The 12,413-nt window shown below is 45.6% G+C and overlaps 1 protein-coding gene across 3 annotated transcripts in view; it reads left to right on the top strand.

Annotated features, from left to right (window-relative positions):
- VIT (vitrin) overlaps positions 1 to 12,413 on the top strand; it is a 125,896-nt gene that overhangs the window by 110,911 nt on the left and 2,572 nt on the right. For all 3 annotated transcript variants that reach the window (XM_033419291.2, XM_033419289.2, XM_012531273.3), the window contains 2 exons: positions 3,233 to 3,459; positions 9,795 to 10,308. In XM_033419291.2, the coding sequence (XP_033275182.1) occupies positions 3,233 to 3,459; positions 9,795 to 10,308 (741 nt within the window). The remainder of the gene's footprint in view (positions 1 to 3,232; positions 3,460 to 9,794; positions 10,309 to 12,413) is intronic.

The following is a 12,413-nucleotide window of genomic DNA, read 5'->3' as shown; positions in this document are numbered from 1 at the left end:
AAGTGAGCCACAGTTGCTTGACATGGAACGCGCACAGGGAATAGAACTATCTTTGAAGGATCATCTACAAAATTACAGTAAACCTGATTAATTATTTCCCTCTCCACCTCAGTGTTTGTCTCTGTAGACCAGTGTATTAGCATCTGGCAAATGAAGAGCCTTTGATCTCTGAACAAGTCTAAATAAACACTGGCCAAGTCACTGCTATCCAAGACACCAAACCAGTATTACCTCATCAGGAGCATGATAGAATTGATGTCTGATTTTTCAGTTTAATACTTATATCAGTGAAATTCCAGTAATGTATCATGCAGGAAAACTTTAAAACTTCAGGGGCTTCCCTGGTGGTGCAGTGGTTAAGAATCCGCCTGCCGATGCAGGGGACACGGGTTCGAGCCCTGGTCCGGGAAGATCCCACATGCCGCGGAGCAGCTGAGCCCGTGTGCCACAACTACTGAGCCTGTGCTCTAGAGCCCTCGAGCCACAACTGCTGAGCCTGCGTGCTACAACTACTGAAGCCCGAGCACCTAGAGCCTGTGCTCTGCAACAAGAGAAGCCACCGCAATGAGAAGCCCGCGCACTGCAACGAAGAGTAGCCCCCGCTCACCGCAACTAGAGAAAGCTCCCGAGCAGCAACGAAGACCCAACACAGCCAAAAATAAATAAAATTTTTAAAAGAATTGTTTAAAAAATAAAAACTTTAAAACTTCAGAAGACATTCTGTTTCTTTGATGGGATTAATAAAATCAGCATAAAATCATTCTTTCAGTGGGTAACATGTTCTATCTCTGCCCTGTATTGATCTGGGTTTGGGTTTAGAGAACTGAACCCATTCCAGCTGGTTTAAGCAGAAAGGGATTTATTTCAGGGTATTAAACGGTTTTGAGAATTACTGAAGAAATGGACTCTAGGCTGAGCTTTCGGAGATGGCTTCCCAAGGCTTCTTGCAGAACCAGGACCTCTAAGGAGCTGTACCTCTTCCAAGATCAGGAAATTGCTTTCTCAATTCTGCCACCACTGCCTCCTTAGGAATCTGCTTCAGCCAGGAAGCCACCATGATCAGGAAGTTTCTGCTAAGCTGCCAGCTACAAAACCATGCCTTGCCTGCTCCATTCACAGCCACAAAGTGAATGCTCTGCACCCTACGTTCTCAACACCAAGGAAGCTGGTGACCAAACATAGGCGCCTCTGCTAACACTTCCCTGGAGAAGTCAAACACTCTACAGACTTGTCAGCAGAAACAGCAGAATCAAATCTCATGTGTGCGCATCATTTCATGAAACTAAAACAAATCCAGAACTAGCTGCAAGGAAGTCTCAATGTAGTTTTCAGATTTCCAGCCTCTGCTTTCAAGACATGCTGGAAGGTGGATGGAATATGTATTGAGCACAAATTGACCATGACCTCCAAATTTAAGATTGGTGGGGTCAAGGTGATCTTCTGATGGCTCCCTGTGCTCTGTCTACAGGCAGTTAACGTTAAACTAGGGGGGACTGCTGGGTGCCTTGGGCCTTGAGGGAAATCAGCCCCAGCTGTGAAAGCAGTTCTCAGCAGCCAATGTTTCCCTTAGCAACTGTGTTTTATGCAGCCAGCTCACATGGGTTCTCCGAGACATTTCTCTAGCAACTGAGTATGTAACCATTTGATCCTTTCATTTGTCAGGTAAGATTATACTAGCCAGTGGAGCCAGGATGCTGGCCAAAACCAAAGAAGCATTGAGTGTAATGTCATTAACCCTAATGTCTTAAGAAGGTAGCTCTTAACTTTTATTTTGATTGGGGACCCCTTTGAAAGCTATGGCCCTGGTACCCAAATAAATATTTATATACACAAAATACTGTGTATAAATTCAGGGGATTTGTGGGTACTCACCCCCAGTGCCCCAGGGGTTCACAGAGCCCAGGTTAAGAGCCCTACCTTATTATATGCAGCTATGCTGACTCTAGGGTGACCAGTCATCCCAGTTTGCCCAGGGGCATATGGGGCTTCCAGTGCTAAAACTGGCAAAGTCCTGGAAAACTGGGACAGTTGATCACCCTCCTTGATTCCAAAAAATTTCAGGAGACCCTAGACAGTGTGAAGTATATGCTTGAGAAAGCCATGCTGGGAGGCTGTGCTATCCCTCTCAACTGTTGCTCTCAGCTGAGGCAGGTTGTCGTCATGGAAACCTAGGCCCAGAGGCCCCGAGTGACCCACCCAGGCCACATGGCCAGTAGGCGGCATAGCCAGGCTAGAACACCTTAGTTCTTAGTGGGTGCAGCGCGTCCCGAGCCAGCCAGACCTATGCCCCTGGTGGAACTAGACACAAGATTCCACTGAACCCAGAATACAGCCTTTCCCACCCAGCGGCTGCTGGAGCACCGGGCTCACCCCGAGCCACCGTAGCCCAAGGAGAGGCTCCCGTCACTTCAGCTCCCCCCACCCCACACTCTGGGAAACGGCACAGGGGCTTAGTGAGGTTGGTTCCAGCACCCAGGCAAAGAACGGACACTTTCCTTCCTATGAAAGTTTTTCTCAGCTGTTTGCTGGTCTTTAAAACTTTTATTTTTTGAATTTAATTTTTAAAATTGAAGTACAGTTGATTTACAATATTAAGTTAGTTTCAGGTGTACAGCGAAGTGATTCAGTTATATATTTTTTTCAGATTACTTTCCATTATAGGTTATTACAAGATATTGAATATTGTTCCCCGTGTTTTACAGTAAATCCTTGTTATCAATTTTATGAATAATAATTAGCATCTGTTAATCCCATACTCTTAATTTATCCCTCCCCCGATTCCCTTTCCTCTTTGGTAACCATAAGTTTGTTTTCTATGTCTGTGAATCTGTTTCTGTTTTGTATATAGATTCATTTGTATTATTTTTTAGATTCCACGTGTGATATATAATATTTGTCTTTGTCTAACTTACTTCACTTGGTATGATAATCTCTAGGTCCATCCAGCTTGCCGCAAATGGTGTAAAACTGTAAAAAAAAAAAAAAAAAAAGAAAGAAAGAAAATTAGAAGTTAAAGGCTTAAAATGAAACGGGAGGGAAACGGCTAGTGGTGATGGTTCCACGACGTTGTGAGTGCATTTAATACCACTGAACTGTACACCTAAAACTAATTAATGTGATTAAAAAAGAAAACGAGCCAACAAGGGAGGGAATGAGTATTTTTCTGCATCTTTTTATGCTGCTATGATCAGTTCCATGATCATTCCAAGCACGAGTTTTCTTTTTCTCCCAGGCCGGGCCATCTCGTTTGTGACTCAGAACTTCTTTTCCAAATCTAATGGAAACAGAGGCAGTGCTCCCAACGTGGCCGTGGTGATGGTGGACGGCTGGCCCACGGACAAGGTGGAAGAGGCATCAAGGTTTGCAAGAGAGTCAGGAATCAACATTTTCTTCATCACCATGGAAGGTGCCTCTGAAAATGAGAAGCAGTACGTGCTAGAGCCCAACTTTGCAAACAAGGTATGTAAGTGGGAGACCCACCCAACGTAAGAATTCCCTGCACTTTGCAAAGCTGTAACAGCCATCCAGGCTGTGTCTCTTTTTCCTTCAAATGGGTGTTAAGCTCACTTCTAGGTAGGAGGGCCTCCAGTGAGAGACTAGTAAGTCTGGAACCTGCAGTTATCCTCTCAAAGCAACCCCCCACCCCACGACCACCACCATGTACCTGATGAACTAAGGCCCAGCATCAGCACCTTGGGAGGAGCAGGGTCCCCAAGGTCTCACAGTAAAGACTCCCCTGAGCTCCCCCTATAGTCCCAGGGGACCTCAACTGGGCAGCCCACAAGCCTTCACACGAGCATGCACATGGGCACACATGCACTGCAAGTTAACTAATCTGATAAACAAGAAAAAGGTATTGAATCAAGTCAGGGAGATCAGGATTTCAAACTCAGCTGCCCCTCAGTTCTGTGGAAATGCCTGGCAGGAGATGGGAGCAGAACAGATGGGGATCCAGGCCCTCACACCCATCCCCCCAAAGCAGCCCATTTTTTGTATATTTTGTACAGTGGGACCCCACATAAACCTTCCTCCAAAGACAGGACCCCAGGTTTAAAAAGGAAAGGAAGAGAGAGGGCAGACAGCAGAAGCAAGAAGAACTACAATCCTGGAGCCTGTGGAACAAAAACCACATTCACAGAAAGACAGACGATGAAAAGGCAGAGGGCTATGTACCAGATGAAGGAACAAGATAAAACCCCAGAAAAACAACTAAATGAAGGGGAGATAGGCAACCTTCCAGAAAAAGAATTCAGAATAATGATAGTGAAGATGATCCAGGACCTCCCTCAGAAAAAGAATGGAGGCAAAGATCGAGAAGATGCAAGAAATGTTTAACAAAGACCTAGAAGAATTAAAGAACAAACAAACAGAGATGAACAATACAATAACTGAAATGTAAACTACACTAGAAGGAATCAATAGCGGAATAACTGAGGCAGAAGAACGGATAAGTGACCTGGAAGACAGAATGGTGGAATTCACTGCTGCAGAACAGAATAAAGAAAAAAGAATGAAAGGAAATGAAGACAGCCTAAGAGACTTCTGGGACAACATTAAACACAACAACATTTGCATTATAGGGGTCCCAGAAGGAGAAGAGAGAGAGACAGGACCCGAGAAAATATTTGAAGGGATTACAGTCAAAAACTTCCCTAACATGGGAAAGGAAATAGCCACCCAAGTCCAGGAAGTGCAGCGAGACCCATACAGGATAAACACAAGGAGAAACATGCCAAGACACATAGTAATCAAATTGGCAAAAATTAAAGACAAAGAAAAATTATTGAAATCAGCAAGGGAAAAACGACAAATAACATACAAGGGAACTCCCATAAGGTTAACAGCTGATTTCTCAGCAGAAACTCTACAAGCCAGAAGGGAGTGGCATGATATACCTAAAGTGATGAAAGGGAAGAATCTACAACCAAGAATACTCTACCCAGCAAGGATCTCATACAGATTCAACTGAGAAATCAAAAGCTTTACAGGCAAGCAAAAGGTAAGAGAATTCAGCACCACCAGACCAGTTCCTCAACAAATGCTAAAGGAACTTCTCTAAGTGGGAAACACAAGAGAAGAAAAGGACCTACAAAAACAAACCCAAAAGAATGAAGAAAATGGTCACAGGAACATACATATCGATAATTACTTTAAACGTGAATGGATTAAAGGCTCCAACCAAAAGACACAGGCTCGCTGAATGGATACAAAAACAAGACCCATATATATGCTGTCTATAAGAGACCCACTTCAGACATAGGGACACATGCAGACTGAAAGTGAGGGGATGGTGAAAGATATTCCATGCAAATGGAAATCAAAAGAAAGCTGGAGTAGCAATACTCATATCAGATAAAATAGACTTTAAAATAAAGAATGTTACAAGAGACAAGGAAGGACTCTACATAATGTTCAAGGGATCAATCCAAGAAGAAGATATAACAATTATAAATATATATGCACCCAACACAGGAGCACCTCAATACATAAGGCAACTGCTAACAGCTATAAAAGAGGGAATCGACAGTAACACAATAATAGTGGGGGACTTTAACACCTCACTTACACCAACGGACAGATCATCCAAAATGAAAATAAATAAGGAAACAGAAGCTTTAAATGACACAATAGACCAGATAGATTTAACTGATATTTATAGGACATTCCATCCAAAAACAGCAGATTACACTTTGTTCTCAAGTGCGCATGGAACATTCTCCAAGATAGATCACATCTTGGGTCACAAATCAAACCTCAGTAAATTTAAGAAAACTGAAATCATATCAAGCATCTTTTCTGACCACAATGCTATGAGATTAGAAATGAATTACAGGCGAAAAAACGTAAAACACACAAATACATGGAGGCTAAACAATATGCTACTAAATAACCAAGAGATCACTGAAGAAATCAAAGAGGAAATCAAAAAATACCTGGAGACAAATGACAATGAAAACACGATGACCCAAAACCTATGGGACGCAGCAAATGCAGTTCTAAGAGGGAAGTTTAGAACAATTCAATCTCACCTCAAGCAACAAGAAAAATCTGAAATAAACAATCTAACGTTACACCCAAAGGAACTAGAAAAAGAAGAACAAACAAAACCCAAAGTTAGCAGAAGAAAAGAAATCATAAAGATCAGAGCAGAAATAAATGAAATAGAAACAAAGAAAACAATAGCAAAGTTCAATAAAATTAAAGGCTGGTTCTTTGAGAAGATAAAACTGATAAACCATTAGCCAGACTCATCAAGAAAAAGAGGGAGAGGACTCAAATCAATAAAATTAGAAATGAAAAAGGAGAAGTTACAACAGACACTGCAGAAATACAAAGCATCCTAAGAGACTACTACAAGTAACTCTATGCCAATAAAATGGACAACCTGGAAGAAATGGACAAATTCTTAGAAAGGTATAACCTTCCAAGACTGAACCACGAAGAAATGGAAAATATAAACAGACCAATCACAAGTAATGAAATTGAAACTGTGATTAAAAATCTTCCAACAGGGCTTCCCTGGTGGTGCAGTGGTTGAGAGTCCGCCTGCCGATGCAGGGGACAAGGGTTCGTGCCCCAGTCCGGGAAGATCCCACGTGCTGCGGAGCGGCTAGGTCCATGAGCCATGGCCACTGAGCCTGTGTGTCCAGAGCCTGTGCTCCGCAACGGGAGAAGCCACAACAGTGAGAGGCCTGCGCACGGCAAAAAAAAAAAAAAAATCTTCCAACAAACAGAAGTCCAGGTCCAGATGGCCTCACAGGTGAATTCTGTAAAACATTTAGAGAAGAGCTAACACCCATCCTTCTCAAACTCTTCCAAAAAATTGCAGAAGAAGGAACACTCCCAAACTCATTCTATGAGGTCACCATCACCCTGATACCAAAACCAGACAAAGATACTACAAAAAAAGAAAATTACAGACCAACATCACTGATGAATATAGATGCAAAAATCCTCAACAAAATACTAACAAACAGAATCCAACAACACATTAAAAGGATCATACACCATGATCAAGTGGGATTTATCCCAGGGATGTAAGGATTCTTCAGTATACACACATCAATCAATGCGATACACCATATTAACAAATTGAAGAATAAAAACCATATGATCATCTCAATAGATGCAGAATAAGCTTTTGACAAAATCCAACACCAATTTATGATAAAAACTCTCCAGAAAGTGGGCCTAGAGGGAACCTACCTCAACATAATAAAGGCCATCTACAACAAACCCACAGCAAACATCATTCTCAATGGTGAAAAACTGAAAGCATTTCCTCTAAGATCAGGAACAAGACAAGGTTGCCCACTCTCACCACTATTATTCAACATAGTTTTGGAAGTCCTAGCCATGGCAATTAGAGAAGAAAAAGAAATAAAAGGAATATAAATTGGAAAAGAAGAAGTAAAACAGTCACTGTTTGCAGATGACACGATACTATATATAGAGAATCCTAAAAATGCCACCAGAAAACTACTAGAGCTAATCAATGAATTTGTTAAAGTTGCAGGATACAAAATTAATGCACAGAAATCTCTTGCATTCCTATACACAAATGGTGAAAAATCTGAAAGAGAAATTAAGGAAACAATCCCATTTACCACTGCAACAAAAAGAATAAAATACCTAGGAATAAACCTACCTAGAGAGACAAAAGACCTCTATGCAGAAAACTATAAGACACTGATGAAAGAAATTAAAGATGATTAAAAAAAAAAAGAAAAGGAAGAGGATAGGAGGGAAGGGTGGGGGGATGCCCGCAAGCTTTAGTGTTCTGTGTCTCCAGATCTACTAGGGCTCAGCTCCCTGCACGAATCCTGCACTTCATTGTCCTTGAAATTCTCATCTCCCTTAACCTCTAGGACACGGTGTGGCTCTTACTTCATTTGCTCTCTCCTCTTTTCCGTCTTTTTTTTTTTTTTTTTTGCAGTATGCGGGCCTCTCACTGCTGTGGCCTCTCCCGTTGCGGAGCACAGGCTCCGGACGCGCAGGCCCAGCAGCCATGGCTCACGGGCCCAGCCGCTCCGCGGCATGTGGGATCCTCCCGGACCAGGGCACGAACCCATGTCCCCTGCATCGGCAGGCGGACTCTCAACCACTGCGCCTCCAGGGAAGCCCTCTTTTCCGTCTTGTACCCTAAGTGTAGACTTCCCCAGGGCTCAGTTCTTTGCCCTCTCCTCTGCTCTCACTAGGTTTTCTCCCTCCAGAACCTCTCCCAGGGCCACAGCTTCAGCCTTTGCCCACAGGCAATGACACACTCATATGTCTCCCTCCCTGGTCTCTCTGGAGCTCAACAGCCATTTGTTTCCAGCTGATTGACTAGTCTCCACCCGATGTCCCCAATAGCCTTAAACGTTACATGCAAAATGCCAAGTGCATCATCTTTCCCACCCAAATTCTTTCCTCCTCTGGACTGTACATACGGGCCCCACAGCTGTCTCAGACAACCAGAGTCACCCCAGGACACCCTGTCAGCTCCCATGTCACATATCTCACATCTGTCCACTCTTTCCCATGCCCAATACCACCTCTCCAGTTCAAGCTACTACTTTATATCTATTATTTCTCCCTCCAGTTTAGATTTCACAATGAAGCTCATGTTTATGAAGAGTTTTTCCAGTCCTGTGGGGTCCTTGCTTCAAATCCTTCATTATTCCCTATTATTCCCAAGGTCTTCTGGAGTGTGGTCCTAACCCAGCTTCCCAGCGCATCTTCCTAGCTCCAGCCACCTGGCATCCTGCTGTGACTTACTCAGGCTGCCTGGTGGGGAATCCCTCCATCCGTTGGCTACAACTCAGCTCAGCCTCAACGCCCATTTCATATGCCACCTAAGCCATGGAAAGGTTTATGAACCCCATTAGGTTTTTACAAACCAATTAAAGTATATTTCCTAGGACATTTTAAAGTCATTTCTTGTCTTAAAATAATGTTTTAATTATACACCTTCGATTGTAGCCATCAGGTCTGTGATTCTCTCTGTGACCCACGCACACCCACCCCGTCCCCCAGAGAGGCAGCGGCAAGGGGGAAACAGTCACTTCCAGGAACACACCAACCAGCTTGCTCAATGTTTATTTGCAGGTGTCTTGAGTTTTTTTCTGGAACAAACTTGGGCACAAGTAAATATTAAGTTGCCTGGAGGCAGGGTTGTCCAGAGGACAGAGCTTGGGTTCTACGAGCAGACAGATTTGTGTTCCGGCCTCAAGGATTCCAGGGATGTCACTTAACAGCTGGTCCTCGGTTTGCTCCTTCACGACAAGGGGGTTATAATTCCACCCTGTAGGGTTAAGTTGGGGGGTTAGTGAGATAATCTAAGAACATCTAGCGTGGTGCCTGACACGTGTGGAACTCCCTTCCTGCTGGATGCAGGGCTGCTCTGGAAACAATTCTTTAGCTATGTCTCATGCGTGCCTTTTGTTTTCCCAATCACAACAAAAGCTTTCTTTAATCTCTCCTGGGTTGATGCCCACCAATGCCAACTTCATGGCTGGCTGCCAGTACAAATGAACAGAGGGGCCTGAGGAGGCATAAATATGAAGCTGAAACCAGTGATTCCCCTCTCCCTGTGGATTTGCTTGACTGATGGCTCTCCACAAAAGCAGAGACCTGGCTGAGGGCGTGGGAGTGAGTCCAGGGATAACTTGACGGGTCTCTGCCCCGGTGAGCACCTGACTGGGTGAACCGAGATGGAGAGAGCGCATTAGGAGGCCTGGTGCAGGGTCAGGGGGCGTGGCGAGGGGGCGTGGCCAGGCCCCTGACCTGGCGGGTGGCCTCCCCCTGTCTTTCAGGCTGTGTGCAGAACGAACGGCTTCTACTCGCTCAGTGTGCAGAACTGGTTCAGCCTCCACAAGACCCTGCAGCCCCTGGTGAAGCGGGTCTGTGACACCGACCGACTGGCCTGCAGCAAGACCTGCTTAAACTCGGCCGACATTGGCTTCATCATCGACGGCTCCAGCAGCGTAGGGACGGGCAACTTCCGCACGGTTCTCCAGTTTGTGGCCAACCTCAGCAAAGAGTTTGAGATTTCCGACACGGACACGCGGATCGGGGCCGTGCAGTACACCTACGAGCAGCGGCTGGAGTTTGGGTTCGACGTGTACAGCACCAAGCCTGACGTCCTCAACGCCATCAAGAGAGTGGGGTACTGGAGTGGTGGGACCAGCACGGGGGCTGCCATCAACTACGCCCTGGAACAGCTCTTCAAGAAGTCCAAGCCCAACAAGAGGAAATTAATGATCCTCATCACTGACGGGAGGTCCTATGACGATGTCCGAATACCGGCCATGGTCGCCCATCACGAGGGTGAGTGAGCTGGTCTTGCTGACCAGTCTGGGGCTGAGCGTCGCTCTGGGGCTTGGTGGACCAGTGGGACAAAGAAGGGACTGTCTCTCTATGCACTGGTTTTGCCTATCACCTAATAAACTGTTCAGAACTGCAGGGAGAGTGTTAGGGGTGTAGTTCAACACTGCAGGCCCCACTGGGCAGCAGAGAAGGGTCAGGCAGGGGCCACCACGGTGGCTTCCACAGTGTCACGGCAAACCACGGCCTGTGGGTGACTGCCGACGTTAAGGTCCCACACTGAGGCAGGGCACACCAACATGTGACACACTGAAGAGGAATTTGACTCATGGCTTTCATCTCCATTGAAGACCACAAAATTGTGTTAGAAATTTGAAGAAAATGGATGTTTTAAAAGAGTGCTACTTTTGTAAGCAACTGCTAACCAGATATTGGAGGTTTGGGGGAGACCTCAAAGAAATTTTCATTCAAAATATTTAAAGAGATATTTCCATATGAAAATTTGGAAGAGGGCAACAGAAAGTTTACAACCATGAAAAGTGAGCAAACTATTTTTGTAAATATTTAGAAAATCGGTCATATTTAATGTTTTGACAGAATCTATGTATAACCAGTTTTGAAAGAGCCATAAAATACCAGGAAAATACAAACAACCTGGAGAAAACCCCAAGTGATAGTAATAATAGTAATGATAACAGAAGTAAACTGAGTGGTCAGTGAACCAAAAACCTGTAGATAAGTACTAGTGAAGAGACTCACTCATTGTGGGGGTAGTTTTCTTGTCTGCCTACATTAAACTTGGTTCAGATGCAAGATTTTCCATATTCTTTAAAGCTGCTTTTAATCCTGCTTGAAACAAGGAGGGGTGTAAAAATAAACAAGCCTTTAGGAACCAGCAGTTCTGGCTTCTGGAAACCAAAGTAACCAGACACCAAGTTCAGACGGTCTGCCCAGTGATTTGCCCTGTGCGGAGCACTCATAATGGTGGGATGGCAGGTGGCCTGCGTGCCAGCCTTCACAGGGCTCCTTGGGCTCATGTCAGCAGAGGGAAGATGGTTTACGGCTCAGAAGCAACCTGCCCAAAGTTCCAAAGTGAGTGGGAGGACGCAGGTGGGGCAGCTCTCGACAAGCCCAGGGCTCTCCTGCTTTTTCCAAACGTCTAGTCCCACTCATGTTCAGCTCCACTCACTCATTTTCCTAGATGCCCCTCCTTTGCACCTCACCCAGAGGGTAGCCTTGGCCTACTCGTCAGGAGAAGTGAAGATCAAGGGAAATGTCCTGGGCACTATCAGGGCTGTTATGTTCTGGGCAGCTTTAAAGAACAAGGACCAATAGATGCAAGTGACATGGAAGCAATAAGCACTGTGGGAGTGTCCAAGCCAACACTTGGGAGTGTCCAAGCCGAGGCTGGGTTGCCAGTAGAAATCTCTAGTACTGCTTATGCTGTCTTTACTGCGGGGCAGTCCTTCCATCTTTGAGCAGAAACGAGGGCTTAGTCAGTCTAAGCCCCATTCTGCAGCCACTTGGCAGGGGCCTAAAGCCCAACGCTGCCTTTTCCCAGTTTGGACCGTGTTCAGAGGAAAGACACTGGAGAGGTAAGAGAAGGAACGGGCAGCTTAACTTCAGCTCAACGAGCCACAACAGAAGAACAGCTTAGGGACTTCCCTGACAGTCCAGTGGTTAGGACTCCGAGCTCACACTGCAGGGGGCACGGGTTGGATCCCTGGTCTGGGAACCAAGATCCCTCATGCCGCGTGGCACGGCCAAAAACAAAAGGCCAGCTTAGACCAGAACCACGTGAGGTGTGGATGGCTCTCCGGTCAGCAGGACAGGGCACCCGGAAGATGCTGGAGAGAGCGATGTGGGCCCTGTGAGTGGCTGGCGGGGGAGAGGAGCCTGGCCGGAAACCCTCACCCAGGCTCTGCCCTCTGTCTCATGGCCATCTTGCTAACCCCACCCTGGCCAGCCTGGAGGGGACGTGGGAATAGGTCAAGCTCCGGCTCACCAGGCAAGAACCACACAGCAGGCAGCCTGTTTCCCCACTGAGAACAGATCCCTGCCCTCCGAATTCCTCTCCTCCCTGCTGCATGTTACAGTCCTTTAATCCT

Source organism: Orcinus orca, chromosome 13 (assembly GCF_937001465.1).
Source record: "Orcinus orca chromosome 13, mOrcOrc1.1, whole genome shotgun sequence".
NCBI lineage: Eukaryota > Metazoa > Chordata > Mammalia > Artiodactyla > Delphinidae > Orcinus > Orcinus orca.
Note: the sequence above shows the minus strand (reverse complement) of the source record. Positions and strands in the feature narration are given on the sequence as shown.